At 38.9% G+C, this 18,621-nt stretch overlaps 2 protein-coding genes across 5 annotated transcripts; both read right to left on the bottom strand.

Moving 5' to 3' along the window:
- Nucleotides 1-135: 135 nt before the first annotated feature.
- haus5 (HAUS augmin-like complex, subunit 5) lies at nucleotides 136-7,202 on the bottom strand. The gene is made up of 21 exons (XM_088313490.1): nucleotides 6,898-7,202; nucleotides 6,717-6,815; nucleotides 6,581-6,643; nucleotides 6,236-6,268; nucleotides 5,971-5,995; nucleotides 5,752-5,884; nucleotides 5,516-5,675; nucleotides 5,319-5,415; nucleotides 4,650-4,735; nucleotides 4,493-4,547; nucleotides 4,274-4,401; nucleotides 4,101-4,179; nucleotides 3,376-3,530; nucleotides 3,106-3,268; nucleotides 2,949-3,029; nucleotides 2,713-2,858; nucleotides 1,939-2,035; nucleotides 1,524-1,662; nucleotides 1,274-1,406; nucleotides 857-992; nucleotides 136-650 (listed from the first exon to the last, which is right to left on the bottom strand). The coding sequence occupies exons 2-20, from the start codon at nucleotides 6,812-6,814 to the stop codon at nucleotides 896-898; spliced, it is 1,968 nt and encodes a 655-aa protein (XP_088169616.1). The 5' UTR covers nucleotide 6,815; nucleotides 6,898-7,202; the 3' UTR covers nucleotides 136-650; nucleotides 857-895.
- A 151-nt stretch (nucleotides 7,203-7,353) lies between these two features.
- LOC148324371 (fizzy-related protein homolog) lies at nucleotides 7,354-14,623 on the bottom strand. Of its 4 annotated transcripts, none has more exons than XM_088313491.1 (14): nucleotides 14,508-14,623; nucleotides 13,160-13,247; nucleotides 12,963-13,073; nucleotides 12,594-12,657; nucleotides 12,235-12,365; nucleotides 12,031-12,113; nucleotides 11,756-11,939; nucleotides 11,372-11,437; nucleotides 11,197-11,299; nucleotides 10,429-10,613; nucleotides 9,740-9,973; nucleotides 8,657-8,761; nucleotides 8,463-8,555; nucleotides 7,354-8,390 (listed from the first exon to the last, which is right to left on the bottom strand). In XM_088313491.1, the coding sequence occupies exons 1-14, from the start codon at nucleotides 14,621-14,623 to the stop codon at nucleotides 8,349-8,351; spliced, it is 1,605 nt and encodes a 534-aa protein (XP_088169617.1). In that variant the 3' UTR covers nucleotides 7,354-8,348. The 4 variants fall into 4 exon arrangements, with proteins under 4 accessions (XP_088169617.1, XP_088169618.1, XP_088169619.1 ...); XM_088313492.1 differs by having other exon boundaries at nucleotides 12,235-12,362; XM_088313493.1 differs by having other exon boundaries at nucleotides 14,353-14,600.
- Between the last annotated feature and the right edge of the window lie 3,998 nt (nucleotides 14,624-18,621).

Below are 18,621 nucleotides of genomic sequence, written 5' to 3'. Positions count from 1 at the left end.
GAACCGATCACTAGACTAAATTGACATTTTTTAGGGTGACAATTACCAGCATTAAAACGAATATTGTGCGTAAATAGTACATGACTGCGAATGTTCAAAAGGAAAGCAAGTCATTCCAAGAAAGACAAGAACAAAAACGATCAATGTGTATTTATTAGCATAACATCACACAGTAAAACAGGAAGAGGACACTCAACGATGAAACAAACCCGATGTGAGCGTTACAACGACCTCTTGTGTATTTTTTTAAAACCAAAACAGCCAGTTTTGCCAGTTTAGAACGGGCAACTTCTTTCATTTAGGCTCGGGGTGTCCCAACTTTTTCATTTCATACAGAAAAACATAAAGATGCAAGAGGCGTTTTGAAATTATTTTTTAATTTATTAAACACGCTGAAAATCAAACAAGCCATTTAAATTTAGCTTGTTATTTAAAAAAAACAGCTACATAACAGCTTTCTGTTCAAGGTGGTGAGACAAATAGGATTTTCAAGATTTTTGGGTGACCTAGGCTCTGTATCCCATTCGACAATATCTGCACTGTCCAGCAACGGACTTGCATCTCCACATTCAGAACCCAAACAGGAGCAAACTGTAGTAAGTTCACCTTTTTTCGGTTACTTGAAGATCCTTAATGTTCATAAGTTAGACCTTGAAACAGCACAAAAGGGAAGGAATTATTCTTTGCTTGTAAAATTTAATATTCACCACAGTATTTTGAAGAGAAAAAGAGTTATTTTAGTTAGTAATTTTGCATATTTAGAAAAGCTCTTCGGTGTCCTCATTCCTCAGTCTACCAAGTTCCAATCTTTTTTTTTGTCAACAAGTCTTGTCATATGTCATTTTTATTTACATACCACAAATGGCCCCTGGGCCGTAGTTTGGACACCCCTGATCTAGGCTTTGGCTGAATTCCACCTCTCTAGCCACTGCTGAAAAGTCAATCCTCCCTTGCGGACATCGGGTAGCACATGCTGTGCTGGCTGATCCCACCTACGAGTGTGATCACACAAACAAAGAAGTCAAACAAATGCAAACACACGAGATGACAACATGCGACAATGCGGAAAAAAAAGTGCTATATGATTGTGGTTCATACATTTATTTTAATCTCCAAACATTGCTTCACCCCATTATGGATCAAGTTACAGCCTAAATAAAACGACAAATCAATCAGAAGTTTTTGAACCACGTTGCCCCCTTAAACATTAGCAACGGCTGTTCAAACCTAAGTCCTGTGGAGTATTTAGGATGTGTCTAGCAATGTGTCTTACCAGTCAGAGATGGCCATTTCAACCTTCTCTGCATAAGAAAGACCTTCTGCACATTTTTGGGTAAGAATTCTGGCCCTTGGCACTAAAGACTTCAGCATTTTCATATCCTCCTCTTTGACTCTGGACAGCAAGGCTAAAAATACAACAAGTCAAAGAATAATTCCAATTCAATTCAAGTTTTTTTTTTGCATGATACATGTGTAACCCTGCACACATCTCAAGAAAACTCTCAATGCTTTATTTCGATTACCTTTGTGATCCGATGCAAGCAGTCGCGCCGCCGCCGCTTTGGATTTCGACAGGGTGGTCGAGTGAAGTTGTACGGACTGACAGAGAAAATGCCACTCGAGCTGGTCACAGTACGCCTGGGCGCACAACTCTTCTGGAGCCTTGAAAGATCAAATGGAATTACAGAAACGGTGTAAAATGTAAATACTGGATGAGAGGGGTTGTGTATGTTCATGTTAAAGTCTGCCTCGATCAAAACAGTCCAATGAATATGACATTCAGCAATCTAAACAAACTATTGGTGGGGCCACAACACCACAAGTTTTTCTTTTTGAGTCATATTGTCAAGCGCTGACTCATGAATCCAAATTACGGAACGTTGCGTCACGTGAGAACAAAAAGTCGGTCACAACAGATGGGAAGTGTTATGCGCTCACCCTGTAGCGAGGGAACGCCATGTTCTGGCACAGGCTGCTGAAGGTTGGTGACTTCAAGCGATGGATGGACAGCCACGATGCAGGAATTCTCTGCGTTCTGAAGCGATACATATGTAGAGCATTTCAGACGTCATCACCACTTCACGAAGAAGTCACAAGTTGAATTCTGTTCTGCCATGAGTTGAAAATAATCAAATGAGGGGTTTACTACGTAGTATGATGAGGTGATCATTTCCCAGACAAAATATTAGGTAAGGGCGTAGAAGTCTAACTGTCTGGCACTTTCGTCACACAAACACATATAAACAGAGTGCAGCAAACTGTGAACTTAAAACCAAGGTGCGAGCACCATTATAACCTGTCCCAGAGTCGGAGACAATAAATACGATATTGCCGCACATTTCTGAGGTTCGGGGTTTGGAATCTCCGCTTAGGCCTTCCTGTGTGGCTTTATCACACTTGCCAAAAACATGCCAGTTAGGTTAACTAAATACTTTAAGATGCCCATATATGTGAATGTAATTGGGAATGGTAATTACAGTGTACCTAGCATGTCAAGGACAAACACTATAAAAAATGGATGGATGACGCTTTTGAGCCCACCCTGGTAATACGAGGTCAGTTTCCGATGATATTTTTATGTCCACACAAGCTTGAGGATGCACACACTGTATCAAACACACTTATCACTATCATGAGAAAATGACACGGGGTTCATGGTAGTTGATGTAATGCATGTAAACATTGTCAAGTGTTGAACATTCTGTTTTTTACCCATCAACAGTCCTCCGGTCCAGAGCTTGAAGCGAAATGGTGCCCATCTGTTTAACCTCCTTTGAGATGGAGTTCCTTAAACTGTCGGCAGCAGCGGTGACATCTTTGCACTGTGGCACCACCTTGTCCTTCAGAAAGTCCTGCAGCTAAAATGGAGACAGTCAGATTATTGGTCAATTGTCACTTGAGGAAAATTTGGATTCTCTAATGGGCGGCATTAAAGATGGAGAAGATACCTCTTTGTGCAGCTGGATTAGTTCAGTTTTAGCTGATGAATTCTCCTTAATCAGGCTTGCAATCTGTTCCTGTCTCTGGATCTGACCAGGAACGGTAACACGAGTTGAATGATATCCAAAAGGGAAAATGTCAACATTGTTCACCATCAAATCTCACCACTAGTTGTCTTGAGTCCACAATGTTCTGCCACTGGCTGCGTAGGTTGCGGAGCATCTCCTGTTGGCTTCGGGCATGCTGGTCAACCTGGTTGCACCATTCCTGAATATGATCCCTGGTTGCAGCCTTCATCACACACTGGAGCTCCAAATTCAAAACTGACCTACACATACACAAAAGCCATCAAATGGATGATAAATAAATGTGACTGAGTCATTCGCAACTTGGCTATTGTGGTGGTTTGACGAGAATTTTGCACGGTGGACTTACAGTGCCAATTGGTCATTGTGGTGGTCATCAACACCGCTCGACACCTTCTGTTCAGCCTGCTGCCTGCAAGCCAAGAGCTGCTTCTGGAGTTGCTGTACTCTTGAGCGAGTCTGGGATAATCCATCAAAACGCTCCTTTACTTCTTGCCTTGCAGCCTGCAATCATGTACAATAAATAGCGCTTAACTCGATGCATTGTAAAATGTGAAAACAGTGGTGACTTGGCTTGTGAGTTTCACTTGTTCCTTGACCATGGTCTTAACTCAAAGCACTCACATCTCAAATCATTTCTGCCCACTGGAATGAATGCCAATGCATTTAATGCATTCTAGCACCGCAGAAAAATAACACAATTTTAATATCTATGTCTTATTTAAACACCTCAAATTCTTGGTCCCAAAAACAATCAAACCAAAATAATAATCCAAATTAAATAAGTACCGGTCAATTTTATAACGAACATGAGTCAACATCTAAACTGCAAAAAGAAGTAATTTTCCAAAGAGAATAAAAAAATATGTCTATGACTATTGTTGTATGCTCTGTCAAAAGTTGTTCAAAGTGTTATAAATCGCTGCAACAAACAGTATATGCAAATTGGTAGCCTGTCTATGGCATTTTACACTGCATGTTAACATTAAGCTCATCAATTTGGTGGTGTTGTGAAATACGCAGCATTTAATTCTTTTTGTATTGTTTTAAATTCAGCGTTAACTTGTTAACAACCTGTAAGAGAACCTCAGGAGGCAAGTCGTCATCCTCTTCTGCCGATATGTCTAAGAGAAGATTGCTTCCATGATGAAAACTGACAGAAAGAGCAAATAATAACCCAAATTAGAAAACTCTTTCAAATAAAGCCAAATACCGGAATTTGAACAGGAACTTCTTGTTTTGCCTACCCGAGAGCCGTCGCATCCTGAGTAACATCCAGGGAAGACACTTTGGCCTCCAATGCTTTCTGCTCTTCCGAAGCCAAATGTTGCAATGCAGCTAGAATATGTTTTGGGGGGTAAACATCCACCAGGTTCTATACACGTAAAAGAACAAAACGGTCATTTATTTTGTTTAATGTTAACATATATACATGTGAATTTATTGCATAGTTTTAAAATACTAACCTCCACAGCACTTAACCAGTACTGAAACACAGCAGTCCTTTGCCCCTGAGTCATACTGCGACAAGATTAAAAAAAGAAATCAAAATTAACCAAGCCATGAAAAGCAATTGAAATTTTTTGTTTCTTTTTTATGAGCAATATAACATGAGGCTCCTACCGTCCACAGTCTGATGTTTTAAATTCATTCTCTTGTAAAGACTGATAAAAATGGACCCTGTCGTTACACAGCTTTCTCACTTGACGCTAATGAAAGAAGATATGTCATTAGTTGATATGTTGCCAGGGTAACGTAAACATTAAATGGAATACTAGAAAAACTGTTATAAAACTGGATCAAATCCAAACCATTAAACGACTGAATGTTTTTTTTTGTGGTTGTTTTCATGTAAATCTGACTTTCACAAACTTGGGCCTGGACCCAAAGTGGGTCATGGATCAATCTTTAAGTAAGAGGAAAATATTTTATCTATCAATAAACATCCATGTAATTTCTAGGGTCGGCGCGGTGGGCGACTGGTCAGCACATCTGTCTCACAGTTCAGAGGTGCAAGGTTCGATTCCTGCTCTATTCTTCCTATGTGGAGATTGCATGTTTTCCCCGTGCCTGCGTGAGTTTTCTCCGGGCGCTCCAGTTTCCTCCCACATTCCCATAACAGCATGGTAGGTTAATTGAACACATTATTGAAATTGAAAGGTGGGATCGAACCAATTGTCATAAGGTGTCCAGTGTGTATATCGTAATTGTGTTGTAAAGTTATTTCAAATTTGTTTGTGCTAAATTTCCAAATATAATTGGAACCAATACTAAATGTTGAAAGTTTCTCACCAGGACTTGTGCCTCCCCTTGAGGTTTGAACAGGAGTGTGTCAACATCACAATTGCTGGGAAGCTGATTCTCAAACAGCACTTCTATTTCTGCTTTCCTGTAATGTAGAATAATTAAAGTTAATCCTTCAAAACAGCAATTTATGTAGCATACGAGTGCACATGGTGACACTTTTCTGGAGACTGTTTCTGCCTTACTTGGCCATCTGCTCCAGAGCCTGAGAGTAGCCATTGATCTCTTCGATGTCACTTGACACCAACGTGCGCCCTGACACACAGTTCTGCTTGAAGGCCTGGAGAAGCAAATTCCTACGTTGACTGTCCTCCACCAGAGCCCAGGTTGAACTGATGGATTGCTCTTTAGGGGAAAAAAAGGGGGGCGGGTGAAGCTCTTCGCACCGAGATACACTTTGGTGGTGTTGCAATGTGCTGACCTCGCGTGGCCAGCTGTTCATCAGTTGCTCTGATCTCAGAGTCCAGGAGACCAATCTCACTTTTGAGCTGCTCTATGTTCCTCTGAAGTTCACTCTTTTTAGCAGCCACACTCTGGCCCTCACGCTGCTTCGTCTGAGCCCACAAAACAACTTGAAAAGGAACTTTTCAGTTGGTCCTCAAGAGATGACGACAACAATCTTATTGTAACCTAAACCTACCTCTTTGTCTTGAAGCCCTTTATACCTTTATGATATTGTCAAAGAAAAATGGAAAGTGTGGTATGCCAAAATATCCGTCCATTATCTGTTCCACTTCTCATCACAAAGGTAGAGCATAAATTGCATTTGCTTTGAGGGATTCACATAAGTCTATATATTAAATTCAAAAACATGTGGAAAGTTGTCTCACGAGTCACGACACGAATCAAGTTATGTTATTACTAAAAGGACACCGTCACACAGTTATTCAGAGGCAAAAGGATACCATTGAAGATTGCCTCGCCTCAGCTTCACAGTTCTAGAAGACAAAACATGAAAAAGTTCAGTTGTCAAGCCAATAAATAACAGGTTCAATTTCACATAAATGTGTGAAATAATAACGTTATTACATGACACGTATCACATTCACCTCTGAACCCTGTACTGTTAAATTGGGAACTGTATTAAGTTCTAATGTGGTATTTAACTTTTTTTCCGGTGTGGCAGCATTACATTTCTGTAGTAAACCAACAGAAATGCAGTAATAATTTTATTTATATATATATTTATAATATTTTGAAGATAAACACAACAGGAGTTAGCACTCGAACTTGAAATGTTGAAGACAAACCGTTGTTGAAAAACGTGATTGATGATGTATTTCCAAATGGAACTTCCTCTGCCAGCGCACAGCCTGCAAAGCAAAGAATTAAAGTAAGTAAGAGTTGAGCGGTGCTGTTGCTGAGTTCAAAACGAGCGCTACTGACGTTTTCAAGTAGCGGTCAGGCGGCAGACTCTCGGGGGGAAGATTGAACTCGCCCGTCGCCCAATGTTTCAAATCCTGCACAAGATGCTTGTCCGCCATTCTGCTCATCATCGAAAAGGGATTGGAGCTAGCAGGCTAATATCGACTAGCTGGTCGTGTGTTGAGTGAGTGTTTGTACTTACGGACTTGAATATGATTTACACGATTAAGTTTTTTTCCTCTTTATTCGAGGAGATCGCTGAACTTCCAAGTTCCAACTTCCCGCCGAATATCACCGAGTCATGTTTGGTCACGTGACGGACCTGCCCCGCCCATTGTTTTTCTTTCTTAACAACTTTATTGGACAAATGCAAATTACAAAAATAAAAGGAGAATCACATTTTGCGTTTTAAAACAGAGAACCTTAACGCTAAATAAATACAGCAAAAATATTTTTAGATAAAAACACAAGCAGAAATAAACTTTATGTTTCAAAGAATGCTCAATTGAAAAAATACGCTTGAAATTGTAAATGAAATACAAACTTAAATTTATGAAGATGGAATTGTGTAAATGAATCCCTGGCCATCCTTCTGTTATCCTTCGCCGGCTTGAAGAGCATACGCTCTCAACTTTATTGAAAGTTACATGACAACCTGTGATAGTTACATAATTTAAATTTTATTGAGAATCTTCGCTGCAGTATTTAAAAATGATATTACAAACACAAGGCAACAATGTAATATTTATAAAGCAATATTTTTTGCCTTAGTTTTGCACCTTTTTCTCAGAAAACTGGTTAGTTAAAAAGTTTCGTTTGACGTTATTTTTTAAATGAATGTAACTAAATAAATGACTGTTTAGTTGAATTGGTGTCAATAATAAAATACAAAATATTACATTATTACATACATTATTTATGTACAGTATGTGTGTATACAGTGAATTATGATTGAATTAATTACAAATGCAAATTTTACAATGACAATGAATAATTGTTTTTATTATTAAAATCAAATCTTTTCCAAATTATATTTTAAAAGCTATGATCACATTCCAGACTTATTTAGCTTAAAAAGCTAACAACCCTGCCAATTATTAGAATTCTTTTCAAATTCCAATTTTAATTGCATTCCATTAACATGCTGCTTGAAAAACCTAAATCACACAGCAAAGGTTATGGGTAATAAATTGCATTTGCAACAACAAACATGCCACATACTTCAAATTAAATATATTTAATTCATTTACTACAAAGAGTCAACTATGTAGTAATGATTTAAATGCACAGCATTAGACAAACTGAACCCAGACTTCAGGATCTTGGTAAACAAAGATTAATGCTGAAATCGCTGAAACCGATGTAAGTGATAACATTAAGCAATGTCATGTTTCAAGTGCGTTAAATAAAGCAGACTTGTGTTTACAAAATCAAAAACTCCTCTCTTTGATACACAACGGTGAACTTGTTTTCGCAATTCAAGTACATAACAACATAACACCCTAATACATTTTGAAAGTAAAAAAGAAAGCCTTTCATTATGATACTTGGCCTTCTGTTGAACTACTTCCACAAAACCTAGCTTGCATGTATAATGCGTTAAGATGCAGAAACGGGGCAATGATAATTGTGTTTTTTTTTTTTTGATCAATGTCACCGAATCCTGGTAAACAGATTCAGTACCGACACCGATTCCTGAAAGAAAAGGAACAACAAATAAGTGATGTGGTTGTCGTGAAGATGATCTGTTACAACAGCTTCACCAACCTTTGTGGATCTTGTTTTGCTGAACACGTTCCAAAAGCGGAGCGTCTCGTCTCCAGCTCCTGTAACAATCGCTTCACCGTCCGGGGACATTGCCTGAAGTTTAACAGGAAAAAAACCAAACTTTGATAAGACATCAAGTGATGACGTGCATGAAAGCAAAAGTCACATTAAGAACAGAAAATAAATGAACTAACTAGATAGAGAACTCTGTAGGAGTGCCCTGTGAGTTTGGCCACTTGTGTGAGCGCTGGATATTTCCACACCAAGATCTGGTTTTGAGAGTAGCCGTGAGTGCTCACCTGTAGGCAAAACAAAACGAAAAAAAAAAAATGGAATTACAACTGCAAATGTGCTATGGCGAATTCAACCCCAACACTGAAAATCTTTGCGCCACTTAAAGCTTCACATTTTCTCCATTTGTATTCTATACCTGGACAGCGCCTGCAGCGTCGAAGGAACGACACTCTGGACTCTGCCTCATTATAAATGTCTTGCATTCTATGTGCTGGTTTAACCTGAAGTGTTTCACAAGGTTTGACGTGTTGCCACAGCTCCTTGAGTTTTTCCCACAAACATCGCAAACTATGTCTTGGCTGTTTGTGGCGCTGCCGTTGTGTTTACAGACTGCCACTGAGTAACTGAACAGCGTGCCACTTCGCTTACACATGACACACTTGACCAAGCGGAAGGCGAAACTAGTTTGCAATAACCACATATTTAAATAATAGCTCAATAATTGAGTTACTTTCTACTGTGTTCTGGCTAATGATATACGTTACTTTGAATAAATTAAAAGTGGAGTCTATATTAGAAAACATAATTTTAAAAAAAGACACTGTCATTAATGTGAAAACTGTCTGAATGACCTGACAGTAGAATACTGTCAAAATGACCTTATAAAATCCTTTTCTGGCCTTATCTTTTTCATAACAACCAATTCGTGTGTCAATCATTTTCTCATGCATGCACTCTCATTAGCCTGTGAAAAAATATGACCAAAGCTTTGAATTATGCTTCAATTAATTCACAAAGGATATTTAATAATAATGTGAAGTTTGTTGTTGTTTATGCTTTTTTAAAATTAAAACGCATTTGGCCCTCAAAGTAAAATTCAACATGGGCGGTCAATCATTTTCATTGTATCACCTATTTGCCGCTTAGCTTTTCAATCAAATGGTTATTTGTTTTAAATAAACCCTACATTTGTCATTCCTTCACTTAACTCAATTTCACTTTCGATTGAAACAACGAAAAGACGAATATTCAGGGTGACTTACTAATTCATTTGTGTGCTTGGACCAAGCCAGGTTGCAGACCTGTGAGCCTGTGTCCACGCACTGCAGCGACTGCGATGTCAGCGTGTTCCAGAAGCGAATACAGCGGTCAGCCGTGCCGCCTCCGGAGGCCAGCAGGCCATGCTGGTGTGGTGACCAGGCGATGGCCTTCACGGCAGCCAGATGATTTGTGTAAGCTTGCACAGGGCTCAGTGAGCAGTGATTCCAAACCAGCAACTGAAATGAAGCCCAAATACATTCAATTAAATAAATATGTAACAGAGATACAGACTGCACCACTGTATTGTATTTTTTTTTCTTTTCGCAACGCAATAATTTGTTGATGAGGTTAAAAAAAAATGTAGATTAAAACTAAAGAGAATGGTAAACTGTATGTAAATTCTATTGCTTATTTTAACTACTTTTTGTTAGTTACAATAAATAAGTAAATAAGTAACTCTAGTTAGAAATTTGTCAAATTTAATAGGTAAAGTAAAACACTTAAATGAATAAATGAATGCAACAAATATTACAGCTGGCCACTTCGTAATGTAAATCCTCAGGCTGCATTAACAAATGTAAAAAAAAAGAAAAAAAAAGAAAAATAGGGTGATTGCTCTACTTAGTGGAAAAGTTTGAAAACCAAATTTGTCCAAACTGAAGGAGCAAATCAGTGAAATGCGACTACAAACCTTGTTATCATTGCCACCAGATGCGAGCAGCTGATGGTCAGTGCTCCACTTCAAGCCGCACACTTCCTGCCTGTGTCCCTGAAGCCGTCGCTCCGACTGGAGTGGAGGAGTTCGAATGTCCCTCTGAAGAATCATGCGATCGCGGCTGCCGGAGGAGAGTTGGTCTGCATTCCACGCTAGCGCTCCTGAGGGCAGACACAAAGTCATTCATTTCAACATCTAAACAACCGTGCATTGAGTCACAAATGCTGGATTTACAGCACATGGGTGACGCGCCACACATGGCAGCATTAATTTAAAAAAAAAAAAAAAAGAATGAAATTTAATATCGGCAGATTAGAATCAGGCCTATTCGAAATGTGGATGAAAATCCAATACAACTGGATCAATGCGTGTGCAGCGTAATTTAGATTAGATATTCCAGGTCGATGCGATCTTAATACACTCATCGTTGATGAATACACATCCACATCTGCCTAAACAACACAAATAAAAACATCCAAAATAAATCTAAAGCACAGTGAAAACATGGCCTGAATACGGCTAATTAGAGGTGTACCCAGATTTAACTAAGTAAAATAATTGGAAGAATCAGCCCAGGCCACATGTAAGTAAAAAAAAAAAAAAAAAAAAAAGTAAAAAAATACACTGTCAAAAAAAAAAAAAAGAAAAAGTCAGACATGGACATTGTATCAGAATTGGGTGTGCAGTGTAAATCCAGCCTGAAAACGCTTGCTTATCATTTCATTTAACAGCAAATGTTCTGACCGACTCTGGCTGAGTGTCCTTCCAGGGTGGAAATTTTCTTTACGCCGCCAGCATCCCAGATCTGAACGTAGCCCTTCTGAGTCCCCACTGCTACCAAGTTGCCCTAAACATAGTACGAATCCTTTCAGCAAAACAGACCAAACTCAACCACTTTCAGGTAGACGTAAGAACTTACCCTCTCAGACCATCCGACTGACGTGACTGAGTCGCCCTCCACGGATAGATCACACAGCCTTGTTACCTTAGGAAGAAACAATTCAAAAGATTATTATGTTTGACAAAGTCACTTAGTGGGGCCACTTCAATTGCAACAAAAGTTTGACACTGTTGCACTACGGGACACCACGCAGGAAATACATGCTGTGAATGTCTTTAAAAATGTTTCAAAATAATGGAAACTATTCACTGCACAATGATTCGCGTATGTACCCATGCATCCGACAGGAAATTGATGTTCCTGTTCCTGCTACAATAGGCCAACTGTTTAGTTTACTTCGCAATCTGTCCAAAACGATTGACAGGCATTTAATAGCGTTTGTTAATTAAGTGGCAGGTGTACCTGGCTAGTACAGGCACTCCACAAGTAAACGCACGTTCCCAGGCCCACGCTGAGTACATTGAGGGACGACCAGTCCACCAAATTAAGGTAAAAGTCATCCTGCAACTCCGGCGCGTCCAAGACTTTGAAGGGGATCTTGGGAATCTTTCTGGTTGGCTTTCTAGGTGATCGCAGCAGTTTCTGACTGCGAGAAGGAAAATCTGTCATTTTGAGGCAACAACTTGAAATGTTACATTATCAACAAATATGAAAGTCGATAAGAAAGCCCCTCCTACCTTTTGTTGCTGACAGGTGATAATGAATACGGAGAGAGGTTAGTATCGTTGGCGGGTGATCCTCTTTTGAGCTCAAGTGTATACTGCAGAGAGATCACAGGACAAAAACTCATTTGAAGCTTCTCTTTTCATATATGATGTGTTGACAGCAACTAGGTTTATTTCAAAGTTCACATTTCTTTTTTTTATGTGAAATATTCGTACAGTGAAGAGTCTTCGCTTCTCAGGTGTCAATAGCTGCAAATGACTGTCTTCCGTCTGAGGGTCCTGGATCCTCTCTATTCCTGCTCCCAGGAGCTCATTTTTCAGCAAAGCAGTGTACGTCAAACCATCTGCTGAAGGCACACACAATTACAATTTCATTGCCAGCAAAGTTACGAAAGTTTGATAATGAGTATTTTTACGTCCATGATATCCAATGGGGAATAATAATTGCAAGTGGAAATAAATGTGAAGGTCAGCTATATACTGGAATGGATTATATTCGACCTTGGAGGTTCCACTGTAACCAAAAAAAGGGAGTCTTGGAATGGTTTGCTAAAGAGGATGAAAATCATATTCACCTTTAACAATATCAGAAGATGGTTCCTTGGCTTTCTTGTTTTGGTTTGCTGACTTCTCATTTTCCTATTTAAAAACCAGAGAGATACTCATTATTGATCAATACTCGTGAATTTGTCTCTTGCTGAAAATCAAACCATACCCCAAAAACGGATTATCCTTTGTCACAATGCATCGTGAGACATATTTTTTAAGTTGCATTGAGTGGAAAAAGCAATATTCAAGGATATAGAGGATAGGAAGTGATTCCACACACAGCTTCAGTGCGTCTGCCTCACTCTACAGGTTGATAACACAGAATTGTAACTGACGACTCTGAGCTACACTGTAATGAGTGTGTATTCCCGCTTGTTTCATAGCAGAGTACGTACACTGAGCCTGTGGAAGTTGATATCCCAGTTGGCCCCAGCTCTTGTGGGAATGAACCTGTCTCCGAGCTTACTGGGTGACATTATTGGAGAAGCAGCAGGAGGAGTTGTGTTCTGCAAGCACAACAGATATACATGCCATGTGTGAAAAGTGCAATATTTGTCATTGAATTAACTGGAATAAAGGAAATGAAACTCACAACAGCGCTCCTGTTGTCATTCTGCTGGTTGATTTGGCGCAGGAGGCGGTGTTCATATTGTGGATCCATTCTGAAGTTCAAGACAGACCTGGGAAAGTTATATTATGACACTATATAATGTAATTACTAATATCTAAGATCAAACATCCATGAAAAAAAAAACACTTTTAATATAATTTTTAAAAAATTACAATCTTTTAAGGCACTTCAAAATGCAGTGCCCCGATAATAGATTTTTTAAATTTCAATATTTGTCGAACCAAAGTGTTAAAATATAACCATCTTTGCAGCATTTTATGTAATGTAGTGTAGAATTCCAAATTGTAAGACAATTATAAATATTTCTGAGATTATCTTAAAAGATGACACATAATTCCCCTTTGTCTTTTTAGGCCTCTCTTCTAAACTTTAATGTAACTTTGATTTATACTATATAAATAACAGTTAAAGCACAGGTGTCAAACTCAGGCTTGCAGGTCAGGTGCAACCCACCACATCATTTTAAGTGCCCTGTGAAAAAGCCTGGCACAATTTCTCCTAAACTTTGATTCAAAACTATTTTTTATAAAAATGTACAAAAAAAAAACAATTAGTAAGGAATGCACAATAATTGGGGGGGGGGGTATTAGGGTATCCACAAAGAACATATGAGGTAAGGGACAAGACATGTGACTGCCTTGCGTTGTATCCACACGCCTCGTCTGTTAACAAACACAGTGCAGCTCAGCTTCTGGATGGCAAAATGACTAGGTTCATTTTTCAAAACAAAACAAAAACAAAAATAAGAAAAAAGCAGAAAGAAAAAGAAAACAGCCTCGTCCTGGCTCTTCACGCGAGCAGCCCAAACAATAACAAATTTAATTATTTCACACTGTTAAAACTGTTTCATTTTCCAAGAATGAAACCGATTAAGCTGTTGAAGATACTGTGAATCGGTTCCCATTTGCACAAAACATAAGATCTTAACTAGTACGTTTTGCATTGTGTGTTCCCTTACTTTCTGTGCCGTACATTTTGTTAAACAAACGGTGAATTTAGATCGCATTATACTTTTAGATATCTGCTGAGCATTACGAGACACCAAAGCTTGAACATGAATACGTGACTCGCGATGAAAACAAGTTAAAAATCTCGAACGGAAAGTGAGCGACACGCATTTTGTAAATGCTTGATTGCACATCAACACTACATACCTCGCTATGCTGCAAGCAAGCGCAAACAGTAGCACAAATATGGAAGCTAACCTTAGCTTACTTAGCGCGATTAGCTAACTGTGTTAGCATTCTACGGCTTGTCACTTGTCGACTTTGTCACTCTCCAAGAACATCAACAAAACAACAAGCATTACCCCGGAAAATCCAGATGTTGGAGATAAATACTGTACAATATTGTACATGTCAACAAGTAAAGCACAGTTGCATTATGGGATAGCACCCACGTGACGTAAACACGAAATTGCGTCATTTCCAGGAACATTCACGCCCATCGAGTTATTTGAATTTTTTGTTCCATGTTATCGCTTGTATTCGCTGTCCTAGCGAAAACACATTAAATTGTCTCCCACCAGCTCAAAACTGGCATCTGTTGCGTTCTTTTTTTTTTTTTTTTTTTTTTTTTTGCTTTCAAAAGCTGAGCTTTGTCGAGCTAGTATCAGTGACGGGTCTAGGAACGGGCAACAGGGGCCTTGCCCCCCAAAATAAATGCTGTGCCCACCCCAGAATAAATCCCCTAAAATATATTATATTTGACATATAGTTATTGTCTCATTCCTCTCGCCTCCACTTCTGGCTGTCTTAATGTCTTGCTTGCCACCACAAATTTAAAATATCTCAAGTTGTTTCTTGTGTGATGTTTCTTTACTCTGCTCTGCGCATCGGCCTCACTGTGAGAGAAAACTGTCTCAGCGAGCGGAACACCAACTTCTAAGCACCCTCCAGTATGCAAATGAGCCAGTGTCAGGTTTCTAATAGAAGTTTGCAGCAGTAAATTGCAAATGCTAAGCAAATGAATTTTGTTAAACTCGTTCATAGTGTTTTGTGTAGTGACATACTTAATTAGTAATAACATGATGAAAACAAAGAGTTAATATTTTTCGTCTGACCCCTCACACTCACTGGCCTGTCATTGGCTTGTATATATAGCATATATATTTAGGACCTGCATATGTTTCCCCCTCGGGTAACTCTGAAGTTGATCCACCTGATCACACTCCTGCACATATTTCTGTGTAATTTCCTGTAATCAGATTACATGCGATTGTGCTCATCTTTTCCATCCGTCTATCCTAATAATTAAATTAAATAAATTTTTCCTTGAAATATATCAATCCTTCAACAAATACAAACTACTTCAAGATCAGAATTTCAGCTCGTGTAATTTACACTTTTCCCTTTGAAAATGAGTTCTTTCTGGCATCTTGAAGCATGTCATGTCTCTTATCTACACATAGGTGGCGTGATAACCTAACTCTGTCTCCATTATGTGGTTTCCACTTGTGAGTGATGAGCTAAGTTGTTAAGATAATCATACTTTTACTTTCTGGTTATTAGGTCAGTTACTAATTGATATTTCATGGTTAATGTTTATCATCAACAATTCTATCCTGCTTCAAGTTTATACTTTGGACAGTATGTCATTCGTCAATTTACATCCTCAAGGTCCAGGAATAGATAAACAAGAAACACAATATAAAAACAAAATATACCGATACACAGAATAATCACAAGAACATATCTATTTATTGTATTTGCTAAAAGGCATCATACAATAGCCAACGGTACCAATCTGAGACTTAGCTAAGAAAGCTTGCAGTACAGAATCTTACATTTTTGGAATCAGAGCATGATCGTTAAATGGACAAAATTAAAAAAAAAAAATGGGAACAAGCAAATTCCTGATATTGCCCAATAATATATTTTGAAATACAATTAAAGAAATTAATCTTCATTAAAATAACATGAAAGAGGAAGTCAAAGAAAAAAAATAAAAATAATAATAAAATCTTTACATTGATATGTTCCACAAGACCCCCCTTGTTTAAACAAGCTACTCTGATTAATTTAGCGTTTTTGGAATATGAATCAAGCCTTTTTTTTATCCATCTCAGGTGGCGGCCATTTTGCCACTAGCTGTCGACTGAAAATGACATCACAGTGCCTAAGCTCAGCTTGTGAACGTCACGTGACGCACCCCAATATTGTGTCATGTAAACGTGATCAGGTTACCTCCTTTGAATGGGGCATTGCTTTGTGTTCTCACCGTAACTTGAATACTTTGATTTCGCTGCAGTGTTTTCACATAATATTTTTTGTCACGACAGCGAAAATGACGCATATTCGTGTATACGTCAGCACATCTGACACACAACTCACCGGAAACACAAGCGACGGTAAACAATCATGGCGAAATTCAGAGACGCAGCACAGCGACGCAATTTTGTTCGATTGACGAAACCGAGTCAAATGTCACTGATATCGATGTTGGATTGGTGAATCAGAGTCATGTGACAGCGCTCAAGATGGAAGTCTCACTGAGAAACAAAACAAAAACAATAATTAATAGACGGAAATAAAGGTAGCGAGCAGAAAGTAGCTGAGTGTAACATTGAAAATAGTATGTTCCATTCAAGCAACTCTGACAACTCCAATTTATCCCAAAAACTGACTGAGTAAATGCTACCCACCTTTGTGACACACACACACACGCACGCACAATACTGTCAGTGTACCTTTGGTGGTGGCGAGTGCAGCGCTAATAATTGCACAATGACCCCCACAAAGCGAGTCAATGAACTCTGCAATATGTTTTCTGGTGAGTGAGCCTCCCCAAAATGCACACAGTTCCACAAGTGTGAAGGATGCCCCTCCTCTTCTCTGTCTGTCTCACTCACAGACACACCCAGGCAACACTGGCGCCAACCAGCAAATCCCCCCCATCATCACCCCCCAACCCTCCCGAGTGACCTCTAATTATGTCATGCGAAAAAGCTGCGTCCCATTGAAAAGCTCTCTTAATCAAACCCAATTAATTCCGCTATTTTCCCTTATTATCCTTTGCGAGGAACGCGTCTTCCCAATAAGACTGTTAACTCCAGCCGCGGCCCTTTCAGATCTGCTCGGGCACCGGAGTGAAATAATGGAGCGCACAATTAATCAATTAGTAATTTGGGACTCTGTTGTTCTTGATGGACACAAGGACTGTTGTGCATTGTGGGGACGAGTTAGCGGCTGTCCTATTTACACTTTAGACAACAAGCTTTCAGTCTAATTGCCGTCAATTTTACATTTAGACTGGAAACGGTGACAATGAATTCATGAACAAGTTACAGAATGGCATTTAGCAGGCCAGCAAACTAACGACAAATTTCTGCCATCAGTCATCCACAATTCAAACTTTCTGAGTTTTTAGGAGGGAAAAAGAAAAAAAGTTGACTGATATATATTTTTTTTAAATCCAGACATTTTTATCACATCTAATAAGAAATCAAACTCAACTCTTTTGAAGTGTTTTGAGTATTTTGCCTCATACTGATCTTCCTTCCGCTTCTTGTTTTTTTTTAATAGTCTTTAATCACATTTTAAAATGTTACATCAAGCGGTTGCATAAAAAAAAAGTTCAGTTTTGATTGCACTGTCAGAGGTGTATTTAACACGACACAAAATATTTTGTTTGTAGAAGTGTGCCCCCAAAATCTGGACACATAGGGAACAATTTTTGTTTAATTTGTGATGAGTTTTGCAGATTTCACGTGATACAATAATGTGCTCCGAAACAAGATCTGCCAATACAAGACAATAATACATTATGAATTGTTCATTCTGTTTATTGTCGTGATTTCCATCATATCCGGAGTGCAAGCTACAACATAGTCTCAATAAAAACTAATCAGCACTGTATTATATTTGCATTTTCCATCATTGTGCGGGTGTACCTAATGAAGTGTCCAGCAAGTGTATGTGTGACATATGGTGGCCGATAACCTTGCAGACCTTCTGTTGTCCCGTGCACGTGTGCCGTCAAGGTCAAAAGAAATCCTTAACTGTTGTGACAGAAGGTTGGACGAATCATCTCTGCCATTGTCCACTCTTGCAGAAGCTACTTTGTGTTGAAAAAAAGTCATTCGCTAATGGCCTCAGTCAGTCAAAGTCACTTTGTGCATTGGAAGACGCAATAAAACAAACACATTGATTCTCCCCGCAGTGCCATTGTGCGGGTAGGATTAGTTATTGTTTTGGAGGAGCAAGATGCCTGTGATTGATGTAATAGCTAATGACAAATATCTAGATCAGGTGTGGGTAAACTACGGCCCGGGGGCCACATGCGGCCCGTTAAACATTTTAATCCGGCCCACCGGACTTTATTTTCTAAATACTGTGGTTTTTCAAAGACATATATATCATATATAGCTTTTGTTCACTTTCATTTAAAATTAAATGTATTTTTTTATCTCAGATGGGGTGAGG

Source organism: Idiotropiscis lumnitzeri, chromosome 13 (assembly GCF_059441095.1).
Source record: "Idiotropiscis lumnitzeri isolate Australia: NSW breed Sydney's pygmy pipehorse chromosome 13, RoL_Ilum_1.0, whole genome shotgun sequence".
In the NCBI taxonomy this organism is placed as follows: domain Eukaryota; kingdom Metazoa; phylum Chordata; class Actinopteri; order Syngnathiformes; family Syngnathidae; genus Idiotropiscis; species Idiotropiscis lumnitzeri.
Note: the sequence above shows the minus strand (reverse complement) of the source record. Positions and strands in the feature narration are given on the sequence as shown.

Excerpts from the sequence above, each read along its gene's own strand:
- LOC148324371 (XM_088313491.1), bottom strand. The coding sequence starts at position 14,623 with ATGACGCAATTTCGTGTTTACGTCACGTGGGTGCTATCCCATAATGCA. Across the intron at positions 11,300-11,371 it reads CAGTCGGATGGTCTGAGAGG|GGCAACTTGGTAGCAGTGGG; the intron begins GTAAGTTCTTAC and ends TACTATGTTTAG. Across the intron at positions 8,391-8,462 it reads GCAAAACAAGATCCACAAAG|GAATCGGTGTCGGTACTGAA; the intron begins GTTGGTGAAGCT and ends CTTTTCTTTCAG.
- haus5 (XM_088313490.1), bottom strand. The coding sequence starts at position 6,814 with ATGGCGGACAAGCATCTTGTGCAGGATTTGAAACATTGGGCGACGGGC. Across the intron at positions 4,548-4,649 it reads AAAACATCAGACTGTGGACG|TATGACTCAGGGGCAAAGGA; the intron begins GTAGGAGCCTCA and ends ATCTTGTCGCAG. Across the intron at positions 2,859-2,948 it reads TAATCCAGCTGCACAAAGAG|CTGCAGGACTTTCTGAAGGA; the intron begins GTATCTTCTCCA and ends TCTCCATTTTAG.